Source organism: Cololabis saira, chromosome 6, assembly GCF_033807715.1.
Source record: "Cololabis saira isolate AMF1-May2022 chromosome 6, fColSai1.1, whole genome shotgun sequence".
In the NCBI taxonomy this organism is placed as follows: Eukaryota; Metazoa; Chordata; class Actinopteri; order Beloniformes; family Belonidae; genus Cololabis; species Cololabis saira.
In genome coordinates, this window is record NC_084592.1 from 16628264 (window position 1) to 16654013 (window position 25750).

General features: G+C 41.8%; 2 protein-coding genes across 2 annotated transcripts; both read left to right on the forward strand.

Annotated features, from left to right (window-relative positions):
* The first annotated feature begins 263 nt into the window (after positions 1-263).
* On the forward strand, positions 264-21597 carry LOC133445578 (uncharacterized). Its single transcript, XM_061722901.1, has 9 exons — positions 264-549; positions 6005-6301; positions 11084-11377; positions 11661-11753; positions 14393-14455; positions 14565-14702; positions 14986-15033; positions 19581-19612; positions 21454-21597. The coding sequence occupies exons 1-9, from the start codon at positions 501-503 to the stop codon at positions 21595-21597; spliced, it is 1158 nt and encodes a 385-aa protein (XP_061578885.1). The 5' UTR covers positions 264-500.
* Positions 21392-24988, forward strand: LOC133446419 (serine/arginine repetitive matrix protein 1-like). The gene is made up of 3 exons (XM_061724441.1): positions 21392-21603; positions 22162-22314; positions 24145-24988. Exons 2-3 carry the CDS (start codon positions 22197-22199, stop codon positions 24615-24617), a joined length of 591 nt encoding a protein of 196 aa, XP_061580425.1. The 5' UTR covers positions 21392-21603; positions 22162-22196; the 3' UTR covers positions 24618-24988.
* Positions 24989-25750: the final 762 nt, after the last annotated feature.

Genomic DNA, 25750 nt, shown 5'->3' on the forward strand with positions numbered 1-25750 from the left:
TTTGGTTTCAAAATGTTTCCTCAGACATTTTATGCTTTTTACACAGCAACTGAAGATGATTAGTATAAAAATAAACAATCACTGGGATGTGATGAACATGCAGGCCGTGCAGGTTTCAAATCCGTGTTTCAAACATGAACAAATTGATTTATTCTGCCTCTTTTTTTTAAACGACTGAGCTTCAACAAGCATTATGATTGGATGTGTGACAACAGCGCCCCCGTGCGGCCAGTCAGGAAAACTCCACATTCTAGTTGAACACCTGCAGCTCAGGTAGGCGCTGCCTACGTCACTGTCTGATACGGGCTGAAACCAAAACTCCTCTCTGCGCTGGTTTCCATGTCGGATCAAGTATTCTCCATAGTTTAGTTTCAAGCCCTTTTCCAGACTCGCTGTAGGAAAACTAGGATGATTTTGGACTTGTTCCGCGGTCGTTTACTCACTAATCCCGGCAGGAAGAGTTGATCTGAAGTCACGAAGAGAAAGCAAGTTCCCACGACATGATTCGTGGTTATTTCCTCGTTTTCTCGGTCTTGTCCTCCTATCAAGGTGAGTTTTTCTGTAGAAAAACCTTTTTTTTAAAGAAAAAAACAAGCTTTTTAGTGTTTATTGTATGTAAGTGAATGTTATTATGGAGGAAAGGTCCTGGCACGCAGCCAGTGGGAGGAGCAGCACATTCCCCTGCTGCTGCAGGTACAAGGTCGAGCCAGTTCATTCTGTCTGATTTGGAGTTTTTAAACTTCCTAGACGGAATGCAACTGTGACATAAATGTGAAAACAGTCATGCAAAGAGAGGAGAATGTGTAATTAATGAGCATAAACTCTAAATACGTCATTATCTGCTCTATTTAAATATGTGAGTAAATGTGTGCAGGTGTTCCACCTGCTGAGGTAAACTGGTAACTGTGTTTAGTAGACTGGTAGTCAAGACCGCCTAAGACCAAGACTAGTTCAGCTCAAGACTGAGACCAAAAACAAACCTAGTTATTTATTTCCTGATCCTGCGTGATCGTAGAACATCATCCTGGTTCAGCTAGTTTCCATATGAGGTTGTATTCAACTACAGCACAATAACAGAGAGACGTGGATGATGATGTTGAACTCTCTATAAATGTTTTCATCCATCAGCTGAGATCAGATATTTGTGGCGACTGCACTACCGCTATTTCTACACTATTGGAGGATTGAATCCAGTGCTTTTAAGGATTGACACGACTATTAACTAGTCCCAAAATCCTCTAACAGAATAACCAGCCTCCAACACCCCCCTCCACCCCCAAGGAATGAATAGTAAATATTACTGATTTAAATTGGACTTAATTTGAAGATGAAACGTGAATTTAAAATATTAAAGTTACGCACAATTATCAACTTGCATATTTACCATTATAGTAGCCAAATTACACCGTATATCAGCATCACTGAAATGGTCCTGATGCTTAATCAATCACAACGATATGCAAAAATTATTCAAAGGCCAATGATGCCATATTTATTTAAACAAGGCCATTATAAACACAATACTGTAATTAAATACAGACACATGCATATGCACCAAAACATTAAATCAAATGCAAAATACAAGTCAGAATTAGAATCAGAATCAGAAAGAAGTTTATTGCCAAGTAGTACACTCACAAGGAATTTGTTGTGGTGATTTGGTGCAATACAAAAGAACAAATAATATTAAGTGAGATATGAAATATAAAGTAAAAAGAAAAGATGAACATCATGTTGGTTTTAAACTGCCGGTGTCACGGGTGGGGTTGTTTAGGACCCAGATGCAGGAGAGCGAGAGGCAGGAGTTCCAAAAAACAGGGTTTATTTCACAGAAACCAAAAACCAAAGCGCTGCTTAGCAGGACCAAAAATTCAGAACTAGGATCAAAAACTAAACACATGGAAACACGGAGGGAGCAAACAGTACGGAATGACCAGGAGCAAGGGAAAGACAAGACCAGATATACACAAGGGGGTAAGACACAGGTGTGAACAATCAGGGCAGATGGAAGACAGCGGGGCAGAACAGAAACAGAAACTGACACAAAGCTGACAGCCGGAGTAATGAGTCTTCACAGAGGTGACCCAGGATGTGCGTTAATGTGAAGCATAAGGTCAGAAGTGGGGTCTTTATGTTAATCATGTAACGTAGAGTGGGGGGGCAGTCTGTGGTAGACGGGGGACAGGGGGGTCCGGGGCCTTGATGACGAGGCCAGCTGCAGTCGGGAAGAAACTGTTTTTATGGCGTGAGGTTTTGGTCCTGATGGACCGCAGCCTCCTGCCAGAGGGAAGAGTCTGGAACAGTTTGTGTCCGGGGTGGGAGGGGTCTGCCGCCATCTTTCCTGCCATCTTTCCTGCACGCTTCAGGGTCCTGGAGAGATGGGAGATTGCAGCCAATCACCTTCTCTGCATAGCGGCTGATACGCTGCTGCAGTGTACAGTTTACAAAACTGTACATTAACAAGAGGCAGAACTGCTGATCACAAGATTCTGTCACCTTGGTGTGCAATGACCTGGCGAAACCGAGAAACCCGAGACGAGACCGAGACCGTAGACTGTCGAGGCCGTGACAAGACCAAGACCACAAAAAAGTGGGCTTGAGACCAAGAGCACTCTTGAGAACTACAAGTCTAGCGTTTAGTAGCAAACGTACAGGATTCGTTGACATTAATACAATAAACATGCTGTTACTGCAAGAACTCATCAGAATCAGAAATACATTTACTGCCAAGTAGTTTAACACATACAAGGAATTTGTTGTGGTGATTGGTGCAATACAAAAGAACAAATAATATTAAAAGAAACAATGTACAACATGTTGGTTTTAAAGGGCCGAGGTCAGATCAAGAGACATTTCTGAGAGACATTTCAGACATTTCTGAGAAGGGGAGCAGTTTTTCCGGCTGGTTTTGGGGTGTTGTTAAGCGCTACTTCAGGTTTCAGCAGAAATGGCTTTATCTTGATCAAGGAACTAGTGAATAATCTTGATAGTAGCTGTTGTAAACACTATTTTATCTTTAGACCTGCTGTAAACAAAGGCAGGGCCTCCTTTTATACACAACCACACCTGGGACATGTTTTCCAGTCATTTATCTGTCTGTTTTTGCTCTGAGCTTCAAAATGAATGAAAATTAAAGCAGGTTTAAGTCCATGCCTCCAGTTGTACAAGATCAATACCCGTGTTTTGCAGGACAGGACTCTATCATACTCCTCCAGCCACCCGTCTGCTTAGTCGGGCAGTAAAGTGTCCAGAGCTGATCCCATAGTGACCCCGATTCCTCAGTGAAATCTGCTGGGATCTCGTGGGCTTGTAGGATGTTAAATATTAGTGAGATAAGTTAATATTCATGAGCAAGTTGTGTTTGGGAGGCCCCTGCTGCAACTTCAGGCTCAGTTTATCGTGGACAGGTCACGGACGGCAAACAGTAAGTGGGATGAAAGAGCAGCTGCATCGGTCTCTGGATGTTTTTAAAAAGCATACACTGTTTATATCAGTTTTAACACTAAAAGTTGAGAATAAACAAGTGAGTTTGTGCAATAAAATTGTACCTGCTTAATATAAGTATCCTACTAAACTACACACTTGTAGATAAATACGATGAGCCACCATGAAGATGTAGGACATACCCCCAAAATACTGATCAATGTCAATGTCAATGTCAATTTTATTTATAAAGCACATTTAAAAACGACCGAGGTCGACCAAAGTGCTGTACAGCATACACGAAAATAAAACAATACCAAAAGAAAAACACAGTACACAGTGTAGAAACAATAAAATCACTAACATACTAAAATGATCAATGTTTACTCAGTGTTTATTTCCATGTTTGGTTAACTTACTAATGAAAAATAACCATTTTAATTGTCTACATCAAAAGTTTGGTGAAAGTTATTAGCAGCTTTTCCTCTGAAAGTTCCCCGAACACGTGAAGGTTACTGGAGGAACTTGCGAGGAGGGCTCAGGCCACTCAAACACTCGGCTGAGAGACCGTTTCCTCCCCTCCTGACTGCCAGTGGCGGAACACAAAGTGGACGTGACTTCTCGCGCTCCTTTCAGGTTGAGTTTTTATGTGAACAAAGTCCCGAATGTGACCCGGCGGCTAAACCGGACCCACCAGATCTCCTCGTGCCAAGCAGGAGTGACCTCTGTGACTGGCTGTCATCCAGGGACTCGCAGGACCTTAGTTACCTCCGTTGAGCAGTGATATCACCATGGCAACGGTGAAGAAATGAGCCTGAACCCTGGGCAGAAGATAGAGGATGCTCATGTTTACTGTCATGTCTACTGTCTAAACCAGGGGTCTCCAACCCTGCTCCTGGAGAGCACCTATCCAGCATGTTTTAGGTGTCTCCCTGCATGAACACACGTGATTCTAATCAATGGTCGTCATTAACTTGTCATCAAGGTCTGGACCGTTCTGTTGTTGACACAGCTCCTTGTATCATTGTGTGCTGAAGCAGGGAAACATCTAAAACATGCTGGATAGGTGCTCTCCAGGACCAGGGTTGGAGAGCCCTGGTCTAAACATTTCATTATGACGAGAACAGATGTGTCTCTGGAATTGGCCTGTGTTGAAAAAATCGATTTTCTGATTCTAAATCGATTCTCATATTAATTACTAAAAATCGATTCGTATGTCTAAAGATCGATTTTTTTTTTTTAATTTTTTTTTCATCATTACATTACAACTTTTGGTATTTTTTTGTTTATGCCCAAAAAAGGAATTATTTGTTGGACACGAGAATAACTGGTACCATGTTTTTGCCTTTAAATATGTTTAAAGGTATGAAAACATACAATTTTTTAGTTATAATGCATAAATTGTATATATATTTCTTTGCTTTATATACAGTCTTGGGGATACATTTGCATAAAATGCTAAAAACCAAATTCTCAAAAATGGGAAGAAATTAAACCGATTTCATACTGATTTCTGTTTGCTGCCCTGGATCTGTTTGGTAATTCTGACCCACATGATGTTTCTGAAAGCAGTTCTACCAGCATTCTGGGAGGTGATTGGTCCTTACAGCATCATTAGCTGCCAATACTTGCTGTTGAATCTCAATATAATACTAGTATTAATATGTTGTATAACTACACAGTCATATAATTCATGCAACAGCTGAAAAAACAGTTTTAATAACACTAACCCAAATCAATATCGGAATGGAATCGAATCGGATTGAATCAAAGCGTGATAATGGATTCTGAATCTTAAGAATCGGAATCAAATCGATTCTTGACATTTGAATCCATCCCCAGCCCTACTCTGGAAACTACTCGGGGACAGAATCTGGTAAGACCAAAGCTGCTGGTCAAGAGTGCAACATTTCCCCATCTTAGGACGGGATAAGAGTGAAAAATGTTGACTAGAACCCCTGGATGTTTGCAAAGATTGTTTCTGGACAAGATGCTTCACCCAAGATTGTTGTGAGGAGCCTTCATTAAGGTGACATTAAAGGTTCGGGGGGAGTCTGCTGCCGCTGTAGCTTTAGGACCGAGACAGAGTGATCTTCTAGAAGCCCAGATTTTAATCTTATGGTGGGAATTTATGGTCGATGCCCATTCAGGGGAATCACTCAGAAAACTGGGCTGAAAACCCACAACTGACTTGGTTACTAGGAACTACTTACATAGGAACTAAAAGGCCCCTCGGTAAATAAAAGCTCAATTAAATTTTATTTATATAGCATCTATTACAACAGAAGTTATCTTTAGGCATTTTCCAGAGACCCAGAGCATGACCCCCGAGCAATTATTACATAAACATAACATAAACAGTGGCAGGTAAAAAACTCCCGTAGTGAGAGAAAAACCTTAAGCCAAAAAGTTGCAAGGAAAAACTCCCCAGCTACACTTGTGATCAGTCTTGATGAAGGTATTTATGGGCACTGCTCAGATCTACTTGTACTTGTACTTGTCATCGTTGTATCCAGAAGCATTAAGAACAAGAAATAAAATCCTCTCTAATTTGTCTGATGTCTGTATTCTGTTCGTCTAGTGGCCGCGGAGCCTCCTACGTACGCACTCCTGGGACAAGCCGCCAACATTGACCCGAACTTAAGAAAGCAACCTGATGAAATTCTGTGGAAGCACAATGGCGACAAAGTGGTGGAGTTTACCGGCATGGAGCAGCTGGAGTTCGGCTCGTACCAGGGACGGGTCACCCTCCACTGGGATTCTGCAGAGGTGGAAATCAGAGAGCTGAGCTCTGACGACAGCGGCCTGTACGTCCTGGAGGCTTTCCACCGGAAGCATAAATTCATGGAAACCTTTAAATTTACTTTACAGGTCATAGGTAAGTTTGTTTCTTTTACTCTTTTACTTTTTTTTACTAACGTCTAGATTCTTTAGCTGGGAATTGATGCGTTACTATAGCAACAACAGCTGCAAAGAGTTTGCTGCTGAAACGTCAACGTGTGGGTTGGTTGATGATGCTGATGCTGCTGATGAGGCTGCTGATAATGTTCTTCCCATTTAATGTTCTTCCCTCAGGTGTTAATTTTACCTTACGGGTGGTATATTTTGCAGTTTTTTTGGTTATTTTTTTGTACTCTGTCTTCAAAGCGGCACAAATATTCACCATTTAAGAATCATTCTGGTTTGAATACCATCATGATGACGTGTTTATTGAACTTCGAGGAAATAAAAGAGGGTTTATCAGTACTAAACCCGTTTTATTTACCATTTACATTTCTGGTAGCTGTTTTTACTAGTATTCCTCACCAGTGAATTCAGAGTTCCAGCAGGAAGCTGCATTGCCATCCAGTCCAGGCCACGTTGCAGACGGAGGTGTATCTGGTTGCGCTCCGCTGTGCTATCAAGGGTGAAGGGATTTTCCTGCAGGGGCCTGGTTCTGTTGATGGGTGGAACGCGTCCGGGAATGTTTCACCTGAAGCATGAAGCCTGCTCTCCTGCTTTGTCAACACGGACGAGCAGGTTGCTGGTGTTTCCAGTAATACAATACAAAAGAGCAAATAATATTAAAGGAAAAAATGTACAAGTTGGTTCTAAAGTGCCGGAGTAATGAGTGTGTAGGAAAAAAATTTGCATGAGGTGATCTGGGATGTGTGTTGATGTGACTTGTATATTGACCTAAGAAAGAATATCTAATTATAAATGAGAGAGCAAGAGATGTCAATAAATACAGGGGAAATTGACTGAAGAGAAAAGAAAATTATTGCAAAACGAAGCAGCCAAAACATAAAGGTTTAAGGCTCACATGGGGAAAATATGGCTCGAGGGTTGGATGTAGTGAGTAAGTAAGGAAGTTTATTTATATACAGTAGCATCTTTCACAGACAACGGAATGTCACAAGATGCTTCACAAAAAACAAAACAACATCAATAATAACACAAATAAAACATGATGCTTTTTTTTACTCCATATTTGCTTACTGAATGAGCCACAAAGGAGAAGACAAAACATGTAAAAAAAGTGGAGTTGTCATACAAATATGTATAATTTCTATGAATACAATAGACCACATATTTCAACATATTTTGTTATTGTGTGCGTTTCTCTTCAGAATCAGAATCAGAATCAGAAAGAAGTTTATTGCCAAGTAGTTTAACAAACGCAAGGAATTTGTTGTGGTGATTGGTGCAATACAAAAGAGCAGATAATATTATATGTGGTGGAGACAGTGCTGGGGGGGGGGGGTGGCGGTGGGTTTTTCCTAAAGTCCACTGTCATCTCCACAGTCTTGAGCGGTTCAGGTGGTTCTGACTGCACCAGAGGACCAGCTGTTCCATCTCCTGTCTGTAGACGGACCCGTCACCCTCCCGGATCAGGCCGGTGACGGTGGTGTCATCCGCATATTTCAGGAGTTTCACAGAAGAGTCCCCTGAGGTGCAGTCGTTGGTGTAGAGGAATCCTGCCTGAGAAGAGTCCTCGGGTTAAGGATCCGCTGACTTCTGACACAACCCCCGAGGAGGAATGGCTTTTCATTCCTCCGTTGTTTTTGTAACTTACGTTGTAGTTATTTTAAAAATGAAAGCAAGTGAAGAGGTGAAAACTGCCCCCGCGCAGGCTCCAAGTCATTTGCTGCATACGCTTACTTTCAAAGATCATGAATAAAACATCCGTCAGATCATTTTTTTTTCCAAAGTTTTGTTGACACCAGGAGTAAAACATCAGAGTTTCCCGTCAGATGATCTTCAATAAGAAAGCAGCTTTATCTTTTAATATGTCACCTATCATCCTCCGGGTTGGTGGACTTTGATCTTCAGTTCAAAAGCCGAACACACAACAAATGTACATTTGGGGCCAGAGTGGAAATAACTAAAATAGTTTTTAATACAGTAAAAGAATGTAAAAAAATACTATGTTATCTCTGTTGAATTTATTGATTTTGTTGTCATCTCGCTTAAATGTTGTTTTTTTTGTCTAATATTTACAGTAGATATGAGAAGTCAAAAGTGCATTTTTTCATATTTAAATAACCGTTAGTATAAAAAGATAAAAGCCAGATGTGTTACATCTTTAATGCATTATTCCAACAAACATTAGCTGAAACATCCGTAGAAGCATCGCATCCCTTTATTACAGCCTCACAGTTTTAATTGTTTTGCATGACAAGTCGGGTTTACTGCAACCCGTGATCACCAGCCTCTGAAAACTGAGCAACCGGCTGCACCTGAACTTTCTGGTTGTTTCGGTCAGCTAGAGAAATATGCTGCCTGTTTCGGCCCCTTTGAGTTATTTATTCATCCTGGTGCTTGAAAACTTGGTGAACTGATGACATTCTGTTACAAAATCGACAACAGAATGTCAAGTTTCATTACAATTTTAAATCTGCTAACGCCATCATGTTTGTCTGAACTTCCCAGCACTTAGATCAGTGTCTCCCAACCTGGGGTCTGGGCCCCCTCTGGGGGGGAGCCAGAGATCTCTGGGGGGGTGCGAAACTTTGTCTGCTTTGAGGATATGCAGTTGTAAAAATGATATTTGCGCACGTTAAATAAATAAAAAATCATAACACACCTAATGGAATACTGTAATCCAAGTCTGTATAAACCCACTTAGTATTTTAAAATGACCAAAATATATTTCAAAGTTATTTAGCAGGATAAAAACTTAATAACTTATTATTATATCATTATTCAACATTTAATCATACTACTACTCCGACAGGTTGTTAAAGGAAAAAAGGAAAAAATGTTTGCTCTCATATTAAAAGAGACATTTTTCAGAAATTATTTTATGTCCTTGCAATTATTTTCTGTGCGAATTTTATACATTGGTGACACAAAATGAAGGTGAGAAAGACAAAGTCATATGTGCAGGGTAAACCAAAGAGAAATGTTTCACAAAAAACATAATTATTGTTCATTTTTCCAATTAAAGATTTGTAATGAATCACTTTACTCTTTTGGTGCCAGTATGTACGGGTCGGGGGGCCCGGCTGGTCTTAGAGACAAGTAGGGGGAGGGACAAGGAAACAAGGTTGGGAACCACTGACTTAGATGACCCAGACGGTTCTCTTATACCCCTTTTCCACCAAACCGGTTCCAGGGCTGGTTCTGGGCCAGTGCTGAGTTTGGAACCGAGCTTTCTGTTTCCACTGACAAAGAACTGGCTCCTGGGCCAGAAAAAGCGGTTCCAAGGTAGCACCAACTCTTTGCTGGTTTAGAGGAAAGAACCGCTTACGTAAGCGGAGGGGGCAGAGTTATTAAGACCAACGGCAATAGCAAGACTGCGAGATGGTGACATTTTTAAATAAGTGATTAATTAATCTGGATGCAGCAAAGCAGCAGTGCTCTGAGGAGGAGACAACCTGTGTTATAGAGATATGGTCCATGGTGCTACGTGGAACAAGTCTGTATTAGAGCAAATACGTGGTTGGGGCGCCAACGCAAACGCAGCGGCGTAACTGACGTTTGCAGCAACGTGATGACTTGGCTCCCCTTAGCACCCGAGCTGTGGAAAATCAAACCGGTTCTCAGCTGGTTTGCAAGTTGAACGAGTTGTGAAACCAGCACCAGCCCTGGAACCAGTTTGGTGGAAAAGGGGTAATAGTTCCCACATCCAGACTGGTAAACGGAGGTGACCGGTTGCCTTTTCGGAAGCGGACCCGGTTCTCTTGAGCAAAACTGGAGCAGCTCCAACTGCTGCATCTAAATCTCTGCTGAAAAGCCACTTTTACTCGCTGGGTGTAGCTTCAGATACGAGTGCACGCCATTAACCTGCAGGCCGAGCTCCGAATGTCAAGTAATTTTCCCCTATCCATCCGTCTTCTATCACTTCTCTTGTGTCTGGTCGCGGGGGCAGTACCCCTACCAGGAAAACTTATGGCGCTTTTACACTAGTCCCTACTCAGCCCGACTCGCCTTGCCCTCGTTTCTTTTCAATACCCATATCAGACGGGGTTGGAGCGAAGCTGCTGTGACGTTTGTAGCCTTGAGCAGACATGGACTGAGAAAGCTCCTGGTATACTTTTTCATTCCTCTTGCTCTCTCTGGATATTTTCCTCAGCCACCAAGTTTAAGAAGGTCTCCACTTCGGAATTTGACCACGGAACAGATTTCTGCGCTGCCATTGTTCTTCAAAAAAAATGAACAAGAAGCCGCGAGTCGCTCTTGAAATTATGTCACATCCTGACTCATTGGTCAACCGCCTGACCAATCGGTGGCATGTAGTGCGATGACGTCAGATACAGCCCTAGAACCTCGGCAGAGTAGTTACAGAAAAAGTATCTACTCGGCACAGCTAGACCCCTAGTGGAAAGGCACCAAACTGAGTGGAGGCGAGCTGAGTCGGGCTGAGTAGGTACTAGTGGAAAAGCGCCATTAGTGTTACCTCTCCCCGGCCACTTTGTCCATCTAATCTTGGTGGATCCCAGTACGTCCCCAGGCCGGCCAAGATGTACAATCCCTCCAGCGTGTCCTGGGTCTCCTCCCAGTGGGATGTCGCTGGAAAACCTTGCCTAGACCAGCTGCGTCCTCTGACTCCTCGCTGTAGTTGTTTTGGGGTTAGGGTTAGGGTTAACCTTTTTATGTCCACTGTACTTTTGTCTCCTTGATCTGCTGTTTCCCTTTAAATCCGAGTGAAATAAAAATACATTTCCTGTTAATTCAGACAGAGTCCAGAAGCCAACCATAACCTGTGAGATGAACGCGGACGCGAGCTCAGAGGAATCTGCAAAGACGGCCACGCTGACGTGCTCTGCAGAGCCGCAGCAGCAGTCTGGCTCCCTGCTGAAGTTCAACTGGACCTCGCTTGGAAAGCAGACGCAGCAGATCCAGCACCAGCACCGCCCAAGCCTGACCATAGCCCTCGGGGACGAGCGCGACCGTGAAGTGTACAACTGCAGCGTGAGCAATCCCCTCAGTGAAGACTCTGCAGCGTTCACGGCTGGGGACTGCTACCCTGGTAAGACTCAGATAATAACCCATATTTGTCAGAGATGTCGTGGAAGCTGACAGTTTTAACCAAACGTACCATGGAAGTTAATCTATATTAACCAACGGCCACGAGGTTGATAAAACAACAAGAGCTCCACTGCGTGGGAAACCTGAACTGTTGAATGATGCATAAACAATCATAGTTAAACAGATCCATTTGGAATCATTGTCCTGTAGGTATTTGTATTTTTCACTGTTCGTGTGTTTGACTGCTAAAAACCTCCTTTATGTGTGTTTCTGTTCATGCACAGGCATTTCAACGGGACTGGTTGCTGGTATTTGTTGTGGCGTTTTAATATTCATACTCCTGGGTCTTTTGGTCCTCTGGATACTCAGGTCTAAAGGTACAGTTACAAAATAATCTCACCTGTCCTTAAATACGAATGTTTTTGTCCTAAAACGTTAGAAATGAACCCCGCGATAAGCCAGCCAGGACTGGCAGACAGAAGGTGGCACATGGACTTCCTCCTTCTATAAGAGCTTGACGTAGCGTTCTCCCCTCAAGTTATCCGGTAATTAGGGTATTTTAACGTGTTAACCAAGGGTCGGGAGAATAATAGACCCCAAACTGTTTGTGATCATTACAAATAAAAAAATAAATAATTTCCCATATCCATGGGCCGTAACAGCTGTTTCTCTAAAATCATAACTAATGTCGTTACTTCTTGGCATTGTGTGCTTTTCTATGATCACACGTGTGTTAGATTAGCGGCAGCTGCCTTTACGATCCTTTTAGAAGCAGTCTGCCGTTTTTAAACTTTAAAAACACTTTCTGCATCTTTTTATTAGTTCTTGTTCACTTGACGAGTATGGAGGATTTTTTGTGCCAAAATTAAATAAATAAATACATCATTAATTAATTAAATTGGGAATTAAATATATCATTAATTAATTAAATGTGTCATTAATTAATTAAAATTAGAATGAAATATGTCATTAATTAATTAAAATAAAATTCATTTTAAGTAAAAATATATATTTATTGTTTCAGCATTTAATTAATTAATGACACATTTAATTAATGATTTCGTGTTGCGTGTGAATCATGAAATGTAAAACTGCATTTAATTAATTAATGACACATTTAATTAATGATTTCGTGTTGCTGAATCATGAAATGTAAATGTAAAACTGTCAGTTTCACTCGTCAAACTCAGTGGGCGGAGCTAACGCAAATCTAGTGGAATCCACTGCTTTGGTCTGTACGGAGCCCTAGGTGACATGGAAATTATTATTGCTATCTCGTGCGCACGACTTTTTATCTCGCACGTGCAACTTACTGTATCTCGTGGGCACGACTTATTATCTCATGCCATTCACTTCAACATATACAGCTATTGATGCCAAGCATTTATCTAGTCGTCGAAGTCCGATCTCGGGAAACTGGCTTCACAAACGACGTTTTAAAAGTGGAACTATTTCCAGAGGCGGAGTTGACACAAAGTGCTTCGACATTGTCACGTGAGCGTGCTGGACCAATCAGAGTGGCCGCTGGTCCAAGATCGCTGCCTACAGTGCTGATTTTATTTGTAGAAATAAGCTTTAAATTGCACTAAAATGACTACAAACAATGTTATATGTAAACGAAAATTAATCTGAATTATAAACCTAAGAGACCTGCTGAAACAGTGATAATTCTGTCATTAGATAGAACATTAGACAGTGATGATTCTGCCATAGGGGTTCTCCCTAATGATGGAAATATAATACCCATATGCTCAAAACCTATGTTAAACCTGCAATAATAACATGTTTTCTATTTTCTATTTTAATAGAGTTGTATTATAGTTATTATATATATATATATATATATATATATATATATATATATATATATATATATATATATAGTTATATATATTATATAGTTATTATATATTATTATAGTTATAATATTTCTGGTTTGTTTTGTTAACTCTGAGCTTTGTTGGTTGGTTTGTTAGTTTGCTGGTGGTTTTGTTCTGAACACTTTTCTCTGTTTCTCATTTTGCTGGGACGTCGGGTCCCTCCGAGACACGGCGGTATGCGTTCATTGTTATGTCTAAAAATGATGCGCAGTGCCGACCCAATCAGAAACGGTACAGATATTTTGGGATTTTTTAATATATATAAAGAAAATACATGACTTCACACAATACATGCGCTGGGTGACGCCTCCGCTCCGACGTCGTTGCTACGGCAACCCGTCAGATCAGTCAATGATGTGGCCCAGTCTGAACAGAGCCAGATCCGATTTGGACACTTGCTAAAAACAGTGTGGACAGTCAGCCCTGAAAATCGGATATGAGAAGGAATCAGATATGAATCAGATTTGCCTGCAGTCTGAACGTGGCCCTAGTTTATCGGAATGTGTCCCGAAGCCCTGCAACAATCCATTATGTGGATTCGATTTGCCTTGACTTGATGTGCAGGGGAACCAATCAGGTGTTTGGAATCCGCCCACTGAGTTTGACGAGTGAAACTGACAGTTTTACATTTACATTTCATGATTCAGAAACACGAAATCATTAATTAAATGTGTCATTAATTAATTAAATGCAGTTTTACATTTCATGATTCACACACAACACGAAATCATTAATTAAATGTGTCATTAATTAATTAAATGCTGAAACAATAAATATATATTTTTACTTAAAATGAATTGTATTTTGATTAATTAATGACATATTTCATTCTAATTTTAATTAATTAATCACACATTTAATTAATTAATGATATATTTCATTCCCAATTTAATTAATTAATGATGTATTTATTTATTTAATTTTGGCACAAAAAATCCTCCATAGACGAGGAAGCTGAGTGATGTGTTGATATTTATCTCCAGCTTATTTTGAGACCTGGTAACGGTGGGTGGGAGGAGTTCAGTTTCGTGTGCTCACTTGATCTTTGCACTGCTGAACTTCACCAAACAAGCTGCTGCTGTTGTTTGTGATGAAGAAGATGAAACTGAATCATGTTTGTGTTTTCTCGCTTCCAGGATGCTTTTCAAGAGGAAACGAGAGCGATGTGGAAAAGCAGCCGAGTGACTCTGAAACAGGAGGCACGACGATGGATTTTCTTCTGAAGCATTTTTAGAACGGAATATTTGTGATGAAACAACGACCGAACGACCGTTAATTATTTTCCATTTGACTGTTTTTCCATGTCAGAAGCTGCAGAAAGCGCGCTGTTGCGCTTCGACCGGGCGCCTACGCTGCCTTCCCATCAGCGACTGCCATCTGCCAGCCATTCTGACCCGAGGAACAGAAAGTCTGTACACGATGGCGCGGCGCAGGGTGATGGGAATGGTAAAGTCTCACGGGCTCTAAGTTTTATAGAAACATTCCTTTTGGAAGAAATGTGAAAAATTGAAAAAAATTCTGTTTTCCATAATTAGCAGAAAAATCACTTTGCAATGATGATACAAGTTCAGTAATCCATGTCTCTTAAGTTGCAACTGAAACTATTAATATGAATCAAAAGTCCGTCTTTAATTTGTGCCTCTTCCTTAAATTCAACAACGTTGTTCTTTTAATCACTTGCGTCTTCTATAATTGTGTTGCATTTAATTTTGTGGGTTTTTTTTTGCAGCTTTCATGAATGAGTTAAAACAAAGCATCAAACGCCGAAACTCAGCAGGTAATTTTTGTTTCTCTTGGTACATACTGTACGTACACACATACGTACATACATACATACATACATACATACATACATACATACATACATACATACATACATACATACATACATACATACATACATACATACGTACGCAAAAAGAAATTCAGATGTACAAAACTGTGCATACGCCCAAATCCACGCAGGTTTCTTCAATCAGCGTGGATTTGAGCGCACATGCGGGAGCACAACACTCCGCCCTGTCTCCTCCCTCAAATACATATATTTGAATATGATAATGAAGATAATTATCCATTAAAAAACGCTCATCCTAACAAGGAACTTGCAAAAACAAATAAAAAAAAAACATCGGCTGTGAGCTGGAGACAGTCCTGTCAAAAGTTGAGGCCTGGAAAAAATAATTTATTTGGGGGCATTTCTTCCGATTTAAGCTGCAATGCGTTAACTTACGGGTAATGTTGTTCTTTGCTTTGTGTTGCGTTCCGTGAATCCGTTTGGTTTTATTATGATCGTACGGGTTTGTAATTGTTTATGGGCAGCGTTAGTGCATCATTACACTCTCCTTTTCTTGTTTGTATTTTAAGAACCGACACCAGAACTTGGTGGGACGAAAAACGGCTCCTCGTTCAGCTTTACTGTCACGCGTATTATATACTGACGGATTAACCTCCATCACCGGAGAAACACTTTCTGATATACTGACGGATGAACCTCCATCACCGGAGAAACACTTTCTGCAGTCCTGCAGCACCTGCAGCTGACTTGGTATCGGACTCTGAAAGTTGCCTAAACATTCAATAAAAACTTTATTCATCATTGCTGAGTCACATCAGTTCGTACCAACCAACCTTTCCGTGACATCTTAGTTTTATTTTAAAAGACACCTTTACACAACCGGTTCTTCGCTGCAAAATGTATTTTAATGTTTTTCTGTCCAGACACAGTTATGGGATGTTTTAGGATCTGGCTTTAATCTCCAGTAGTCGTCCCATACGGTTGTCATGGTGACAGAGAGATGTCCGACCTGAAAGCATCATGCTGGTCTGAACCGGAGCAGCTGGTCCAGTTCAGGGCAGAGATCCAGAAGGATCCTCTTGGTACCTGAACCAGCTGATGGTCCAGTCTTACTCCTGGACCAGCAGATCGGTGTGATCTGATGCATCAGCAGGTTCCTCTAACGGAGCCAAAGCTCCATCAGGATTTGCAGGTTCCATCGTTGAGCTCCCGGCTTGATTGTTGCAGCTCCACTCGTGTGTAACTTATCTGGTGATGTGGGGACTGTCGTGTCCTTCACGTGGTCGTGAACTTATTGTTGACGTCACGTTTCCTCATATTCTGCACTTCACTGCATCACCAGTGAGTGTCACCAACGGACAAAATCTCAGAAAAGTGCGTACGCCAGCCTTGGTGTGTGCGTGAAACACAGCAACTTTCTACGTTCAAATCATTCTTTGTATATCCAACCGTGAGCGTAAAATGTGGCGTACACATGTTTTTTGTGCGCCGCATGTTTTGTACATGAGGCCCCAGGCATGTAGAGTCCTTCCGTTCACCTCTTCTGTGTCGCACAAAGACATGGTGGTTGGAACCAAAGATCTCAAATTTGGACTCATCAGAGCAAAGCACAGATTGCCATTAGTATGTATGCGATTTCCAATGGTCTAATTTCCATTCCTTGAGTTCTTTAGCCGAAACAAGTCTCTTCTGGTTGTTGCCTGTCCTTAGCAGTGGTTTCCTAGCAACTATTCTACCACGAAAGCCTGATTCACACAGTCTCCTCTGAACAGTTGAGCTGCTGTTAACCTGCCATTTCTGAGGCTGGTGACCTGGATGAACTTATCCTCTGCAGCAGAGGTGACTCTTGGTCTTCCTTTCCGGCCCTCATGTGAGCCAGTTTCTTTGTCGCGCTTGATGGTTTTTGTGACTGCACTTGGGGGACAGTTTCAAAGTTTTCCCAATTTTTCGGACTGACTGACCTTCATTTCTTAAAGTAATGATGGTCACTCTTTTTTCTTTAGTTAGCTGCTTTTTTACTTGCCATAATACAAATCCTAACAGTCTATTCAGTAGGACTATCAGCTGTGCATCCGCCTGACTCCTGCACAACACAACTGATGGTCCCAACCCCATTTATAAGGCAAAAAATCCACTTATTAAAGCACACCTGTGAATGAAAACCATTTCAGGTGACTATCTCTTGAAGCTCATCAAGAGAATGCCAAGAGAAACAGTAATCACAGCAAAAGGTGGCTACTTTGAAGAACCTAGAATATAAGTCATATTTTCAGTTGTTTCACACTTTTTTGTTAAGTATATAATTCCACATGTGTTAACTCATAGTGTTGATGCCTTCAGTGTGAAACTACAATTTTCATAGGTCATGAAAATAAAGACAACTCTTGAAGTAGAATAAGAAGGTGTGTCCAAACTTTTGGACACACACACACAGACACACACACACACACACACACACACACATACATACTTGCATACTTTCATACGTACATACATTGTCACTGGGATTATGCACTATGAGTATGTTAGATACTTTAACAGCCACTTGAGCCCAAACGATCATTTCGGTTGGTGGTTTTCACAGATAAGATCAGATAAGACTTTCGTCAATGATCTGCTTCTCTTCTGGTATCTCTTAATAGTTTATGGCATCACGCTGAAGTTCTGTCTTTGTTTCTTTTTAAAGGTCTCATTGTCGGGTGAAACTCTGGCGGTGAAAGCAAGCGTATTTATTTCTCTTTAAGCGACTCATTGTGGTTCTGACACGCCGTAAACAGAAAGCCTCGACCTTCCCGCTCACCGACTTCCACCCAGCGTCACTGTTTATTGGCCCCATCTCAGATTAATCTCCGAGCACAGCTCGGTTATCAGCGGGCCGCTGAGAGATCAGCTGTTCTGAATTCAGAGGAGATCGTGGATCACGACCCGGTCCACCAGTCCTCCTTAAATCCTCATCTATCTCCATCTGAACCCGGCTCCACAAAATAAATAACTACAACCGAGTTCATCATCAGCTACGCTAAAATGATCACATGATGGATTCTGTCCTTGATTAACTTCGACTTTCCCGCCCTAACAAAGACGGATGGTTCCGTTGTTACTTCCTTCGGTGATACGGCGCTTTAATTATTGCGGCTCAAGAGGTTTCGGTAGAAAACAAACCGCTCCATCGAGAGAAAAAGCTCAAAATAACTCAACTGGGAGCAAACGCACTCAAAAACTTTCATGTTGGTTTTGTCTTGTCTTGTCAACATGTTCCACATGATTTATCAGTTGAAAACAGTAGGTGGAATTAAACTGTCTATAAAGAGCAGCCCTGTTTCTTTCTCTCTTTTTATTTGGAGAGCAGAAATGATACTGGTCAGTATTCTGACCTTGTGGTTGTTCCTTATGGACCAAAAGACCAAAACTGACATAATTAAAGATAAAAGCAGAAATACTGTTCTGTTTATCCTTTTCCTTATACGTGCATTTGTTGTTTTTACATTCCTTCCTCTCATATTTTTACTTTACCTGATGCAGCTGGTGCAGCTCCTTTGCTATTGCTCAATAAACAGGAAGGGGCAGGATCGGGTCAAAATGAAGACTGTTGCGTAACCGGCGGTGACACACTGGGATAAACATACACACCCCTCACATTCCTTAAACTGTAGTATGATGCTGCTCTCACTTCCTTTTTGTTTACTCAATCAGCTTCACTGAGGACTGAATATTGTCTAATGGGTGAATTTCTAAAATAATCTATTAATGTTATGTGGTGTAAGGTTAGGTCAGGGGTCGGCAACCCAAAATGTTGAAAGAGCCATATTGGACCAAAAACAAATATGTCTGGAGCCGCAAAAAATTAAAAGTCTTGTACGAGCCTTAGAATGAAGGCAAATGGCGAAAGGCAAAATGTCGAGAAAAAAGTCAAAGTTTCAAGAAAAAAGTCGAAATGTCGAGGAAAAGGTCGAAAAGTCCAGATTAATGTTGAAGTACAATCTCAAGAAAAAAATTGTCGAAATGTCGAGAAAAAAATCGAAATGTTGATAAAAAAGTCGAAATGTCGAGATTAAAAAGGAAAGGAAAATGGAAGAAAAAAAGAGAAAAAAAGGAAAAAAGAAGAAAAAAAGAAAAAAGCAGGAAAAAAGGAAAAACCAAAAAAAGAAGAAAAAAAGAAAAAAAAGAGAAAAAAAGAAGAAAAAAAGGAAAAAAAAGGTAAAACATTTTTGAAAAAGCTCCAGGGAGCCACTAGGGCGGCACTAAAGAGCCGCATGCGGCTCTAGTCTAGAGCCGCGGGTTGCCGACCCCTGGGTTAGGTCAATGGGACATAAAAAAAAACAACTAAGAAGCTAGTGTACAGTATATTGACTATAAATCTGGACATTATTATTATTAGTTTTAGTCTTTAGGTTGCTCAATAGTTTTAATTTTGGCCCCATCTTTCTCCTTCCTGTTTATTGACCAATAGTAGAGGAGCTGGACCAGGAAGGACTCAAAATACATATTTCTGCTTTTATTTTTAATTACGTCAGTTTTGTCCTCCTTAGTTCCTCAGGCGTTGTACCGAAGCCCGGCACTGGTGAGAGGTTCTTCTTCTGCAGCCTCATGGCAGGTTGCTGCTATGTGGCGTGAATAACAACACAAGTGCAGGTTAAAACAAGTTGTATGTCTCCTCATTTTTACTGTGAAAGCCCTTCAGAGTCTATTCACTAAAACCAACTTACTGTCTGTTCTTTTACAGTTAAGAGCCACTGCAACATTTGAGCTTAAATCCCTTTCAGTGTTTCTGTGAGCAAATTTTTTCATCGCCATAGCAACCAGTGATTTTTCACAGTGACAAGGATCAGAGCACAGAAAACTCTCCGGCTGAAGAAAATACTTTTTTGAGCTTTGTGCAGGTTTAAGGGTGTTTTTTAAAAGGTTTTCTCGAGTCTAAATGGATCAAAGAGAGAGACCTGGATCAGAAGCAGGATTTCATGGATCTTCTCTCGCTGATTTCTGGGTTTAATTCAAGTAATTCTGGTTTCTGTTGCGGCCTCACTGACGTCTGAAGAGACGCATCGTTTTCATCACAGAGTTTGACCTCCTGCTCTTGTTTTTAGGCTCATTTGAACCTCAGAATCACTGGAACTGTTAATCTTGAAGATGCAACATAGATGTCATGTTTAAGTTTAACATTAAGCCGTTTTATAGTGTTAAACAGGACCGCCCCTCCCTAAACGCAGAACACGCGCTGTGCGTACGGCCTCATCTTCCAACGGGGGCCACATTTTGTGCGAGGGGACGCATTTGCACGGTAACGCATGTGCACTACCGGGAGGAGAGAAAAGAGACCTCTAATCTGATCGCGCAATGATTGCCAGCACTCGACATCTGATCAATCAGAGGGGTGCGCCTGCAGGAAGGCTCTTGCAGAGCTACAGAAAGTGAGATTTCAACATGTCGTTCAAAAGACATCACGAATCAGGAGCGCGAGAAGAAAAAAAGGCAAAACATGAGGAAACAATGAGGATGTTATTGAAATAAAACATTTTAGCACAAACACCTACTGTAAGTTGCCACTCATTAGATAGGAATCTCTGTCTAGACTGGAGAATTGTTTTTGATGAACATTTATTGAACGCCTAGTTAACGCCCTCTGCATTCATCTCTGTTGAAAAAGAATTGTCACATGACCAGTTGGTCGTATATAAGCTATAATTTCCAGCCAATATATAACATATTGGTTATAGTTTTTTATCAATTTATGTTGTGAAGAAGTTTGACTATTTTTAAGGAGATGAACGTGCGTCTGTAAAAGGCACACATGCGTGTTTAGTTCTGATTTCAGACCTAGACCTGCATTGAGGCGTTTTGTGGTGGTTTTGGGGTTTTGAGGTGGTGGAAGTAACTTTTCTTTTGATGAGTAATCAATCGCTATTTGTGACTCGGATTTGTTTATTTTAGTTTATAAAGTTTTTATTTAATATTTATTTTTTGCAGGCTGATTTAAAAAAATGTTTTTGATTCATACAGTCAAACTACTTTATCTATATAGTTTTACAGTTTCACACCATAAAACTGCTTAATGTTGAACTTAAACATGACATCTATGTACATTTGTTATGATTGATAAAGGTTGTCAAGTTAAATGGTGTGTTATATAATCATTTCGTACCAAGGATACATTTGGGATGGAGACAGGTGTGAGGCTTCCAAATAGCATGTCGCTTAGGGCCCCAATTCAGTCAGGGTTTAATTAAGTCCTTTTCCTTTCTACTGAATGTAATTTCTTTATTGTAAAAGGATCATTTAAAACGTTGTGACAAAGAAATGCAAATAACAAACGAGAACGTTGTCGGCTTTAAACCCTGGAGTAAGGCGATTCTGTCCAGACGAAGCACTGAATTTAAGGTGAGCTAACTTTTCGCTTTGTTTCAGAGTCAGAAAAGACGAGAGAGGATGACGGGGATGCAGAGCTCGAGTCTGAAGACGTGGCTCTGCTCCCTGCTGCTCATCCACCCTCGACCCGGAACTCCCCGACCCCTCCAGCAGACGCTGAGCACCAAGAGAACAGCAGCTTAGATGAAGGTACTGAAGAGCCAACGGAGAGAGTTTCTTTCAATGCAATGTCAGAGAGACGCCGCCCCTCATGCCTGAAACACGCAGAGGCGCTCCCTGCTGCTCCGTTATTTTATTTGGTGATAGAGCTCTTTAATTATTGCGGCTCAAGAGGTTTCGGTAGAAAACAAACCGCTCCATCAAGAGACAAAGGTCAAAATAACTCAACTGGGAGCAAACACACTCAAAAACATTCATGTTGGTTATGTTTTGTCTTGTCAACATGTTCCACATGATTTATTAGTTGAAAACAGTAGGTGGAATTAAACTGTCTATGAAGAACAGCCCTGTTTCTTTCTCTATTTTTATTTGGAGAGCAGAAAGGACACTGGTCAGTTTTCTGACCTGTCCGCACTGTCACCAAACCCGCATGGCGGGAGGTCAAGTCCTGTTTCACTCTCAACTTCGTGGTTGTTCCTTATGGAGGACCAAAACTGACAATTAATGAAAAATAAAATCAGAAGTAAAGCGATTCTGTCCAGACGAAGTGCTGGGTTTAAGGTGAACTTTCTTCTCGCTTTGTTTCAGAGTCAGATAAGACGAGAGAGGACGAGGCAGAGCACATGTCTGAAGTCGATGCTCTGCTCCCTGCTGCTCATCCACCCTCGACCCGGAACTCCCCGACCCCTCCAGCAGACGACGACGCCGCTGAGCGCCGAGAGAACAGCAGCTCAGATGAAGGTACTGAAGAACCAACGGAGAGAGTTTCTTTCAGATCTGACTCGGCCTGCTCCGAGGAAGCCAATGGAGCTGGCAACGATGTCGGAGAGACGCCGTCCCTCATGCCTGAAAAACGCAAAGGCACTCCTTGCTGCTCCGCTTTCTTTGGTGATACGGCGCTTTAATTATTGCGGCTCAAGAGGTTTCGGTAGAAAACAAACCGCTCCATCAAGAGAAAAAGGTCAAAATAACTCAACTGGGAGCAAACACACTCAAAAACATTCATGTTGGTTATGTTTTGTCTTGTCAACATGTTCCACATGATTTATCAGTTGAAAACAGTAGGTGGATGTAGCACGGCGAGTGCTACGGGGCCCGACCGACAGGATAGAGAGGACACGGAGTTTAGTGCAGAACCCTTTTATTCCCAAAACACACTCTCACACGTGCCCAAGAACCTTCTCCCACAGCAGCAGCTTCCCAGTGTCCGCAGCAGCTCCTCCGTCTCTCCCTTATAAGGCTGGCAGGATGGAGAGGTTGACGGGCCACACCTGTGTCCCGTCAGCCTGAGTGGCTGCAGCTCCTCCACCCTGCCACAGTGGAGTTAAACTGTCTATGAAGAACAGCCCTGTTTCTTTCTCTCTTTTTATTTGGAGAGCAGAAAGGACACTGGTCAGTTTTCTGACCCATCCGCACCGTCACCAAAGCCGCATGGTGGGAGGTCAAGTCCTGTTTCACTCTCAACCTCGTGGTTGTTCCTTATGGAGGACCAAAACTGACAATTAATGAAAAATAAAATCAGAAGTAAAGCGAATCTGTCTAGACGAAGCGCTGAGTTTAAGGTAGGGATGCCCCGATACCGATACTGGTATCGGTATCTGGGCCGATACTGCCCTCATATACTCGTACCCGTACTCGCAAAAATCCTCCGATACCACGCACCGATACTTGTAGTTACTGGTTAGCGCCACTAGGGGGAGATGTTGAGCCGCCCCGCGGCTCCCCGGGTCAGTCTGCAGCCATCTGTTCCGTGTTTCAGTTTGTTCTATCTTCCTTAATTATACAAACTGGACAGTTGAGTATTACCCTTACTCACAGTGAACTTTATTAAACACTCCACGTAACTCACAGTACAACATAAACAATCCCATTGTTACATTCCGTTAGCCGTTAGCCACGCTAGCCAGATTAGCCACATTAGCCGATTAGCCACGTTAGCCGCGCCGACAGCCCGAAGTCTGTCTTGCTTCTGTCGTCGTCCCTTATTGTCGTCGTCCCTTATTTTGAAATATGTCCACCCTGCTGACGTCCCGCTGCATTAATTGTCACTATCTTGCCTGAAACGGCACCACTCTCCTACCACCACCACGCACCACGCCGGTTAGCCGCCTAGCCTAGCGGCTAACTGGACTGTAAGAATGGGACTGTAATGGGATTGTTTATGTTCTTCTTCTTTTGTTTTATTGGCGGATCGCAACCAACTTTAAGGTGCATACCGCCACCTACTGTACAAGAGTGTGTAACATAATTTCATTTAGCCTGTTTTTTAAATTCTATTTGATTGTTTGTTGTTTCACACGGACGGCTTCAGGTGAATGCACTATGCTCAGTTGATTTACCTGCGATGAGACTAAAGCGCGGAGGAAAGACCGGCCAGCTGAGTTTTGTTTCAAATTGAATTTCTGTCGCAAATAAAACCTGTCTTCTAATTCATTGCATTTTTCATTGCATTTTTAGCCTAGTTATTTTTGTGGTAGAAGTATCGGATCGGTACTCGGTATCGGCGAGTACACAAATTAAAATACTCGTACTCCCTAGTTTAAGGTGAACTTTCTTCTCGCTTTGTTTCAGAGTCAGATAAGACGAGAGAGGACCAGGCAGAGCTCGTGTCTGAAGGCGATGCTCTGCTCCCTCCTGCTCATCCACCCTCGACCCGGAACTCCCCGACCCCTCCAGCAGACGACGACGCTGCTGAGCGCCGAGAGAACAGCTGCTTAGATGAAGGTACTGAAGAGCCAACGGAGAGAATTTCTTTCAGATCTGACTCGGCCTGCTCCGAGGAAGCAAATGGAGCTGGCAGCGATGTCGGAGAGACGCCGTCCCTTATGCCTGAACCCAAACACGCAGAGACGGTAACGCCTCACGAGATGCTCAAGCCCCAGGAAACAGAGATGCACTCGAGAGGACACTCTGCAGGAAACGGACCGCAGGTTTCTGAGGAAGAACCAGATGAACTGTCCACCCGCCCCCCACCCCCCCAAAAACCAGCCCGGGTGACAGCAACAACCACACCCCCCAAGAGTTTCCTCATGCTGCACAAGTAGAGGAGGACGAAGAGGACAAGACCAGACACATCAGCCATTCAGAAGAGTTGGACAAAAGCAAAGCTGCCGAGGACAACCGCCTCCGCCCAGGAGACAAAACGATCAAAGACGAGCGCGTCGGCGGAGATAAAGAGCAGGTGAACTGACGAGAGAAGACGTATATAATGGAGGGTTTACGTTGAGGATGTTCAGTCTAAATGAAGACAAACGTTTGCATGAGTCGGCACAAAAACACCGGAGGGAGGTGGAGGCTGAAAGAGGTGGCCGTCGCTTCAAACCGCGACTTTCTTCTTCTTCTGTTCCTGCTGGGAACGACGTGAATGTCTGAACAACATAGACGGTAGTTGAGCGATGGACCACCGACCATAGACATAACACTCGTTTTCATTTGTTTCATTTAACAGTTTCTATTGTTTGTAAATGAATGTTTTTTTTTCATGTTTTTCCAATTTTAAGTTTTGATTTTAAACATGAACAAGTTCTACATGTAGTTATTATCGAACTAATGTACTTATTATAAAACAATTCCCTTTGATAGTATAAAAGACTACACTTGAACACTAACGCCAGAAACTCCAAACCCTTCAGATCAAGATAGTTTAACACTTAAAAGGACTTATTTTTCCTAACAAGCTCCAGAGTCAGGTTGAGGTTAATAAAGAAAGTGTGTTGATCTTGTTTGTTTGTAATAATACATACATACATGCATACTTGCATGCATGTATACTTGCATACATACATATGCATGTACAGTATGCATGCATGTTGAAAGATAGTATATATAAATATAAATATATATATTTCCTTTGGTGATATTTTGTTAGTTTTTGCACTGACCAGTAAAAGTCTGTGAACTCAAACGTGTTTTCCTTTCTGTCTTTTCTCATGTGGCGTCTTATGTCGGTAAAGACGAAAAGGGGAATCAAGTTCATGTCAAAATAAGTGTAACTGCAGTCCTGAGCCAGTAGGGGGCAGTGTTTATCTGGCTCTGGTCGCTGGTGGATTCCTGAGCTTTCAATGTGAAAAATGTCTTTTATGACATTGTACTGAACCGGGTTGAAGGATATTAGTTTCCATAAAGAAGAGCAGATAAAAAATATGGAAGAATTCAATATTGAAATGTGGCTTCGTAG

Bases quoted from the DNA above. Each gene is read 5' to 3' on its own strand.
- LOC133445578 (XM_061722901.1), top strand. From the start codon at position 501: ATGATTCGTGGTTATTTCCTCGTTTTCTCGGTCTTGTCCTCCTATCAA. The intron at 550-6,004 runs GTGAGTTTTTCT...CTGTTCGTCTAG, and splicing joins GGTCTTGTCCTCCTATCAAG to TGGCCGCGGAGCCTCCTACG. The intron at 11,754-14,392 runs GTACAGTTACAA...TCTCGCTTCCAG, and splicing joins CTGGATACTCAGGTCTAAAG to GATGCTTTTCAAGAGGAAAC.
- LOC133446419 (XM_061724441.1), top strand. From the start codon at position 22,197: ATGTCTGAAGTCGATGCTCTGCTCCCTGCTGCTCATCCACCCTCGACC. The intron at 22,315-24,144 runs GTACTGAAGAAC...GCTTTGTTTCAG, and splicing joins GAACAGCAGCTCAGATGAAG to AGTCAGATAAGACGAGAGAG.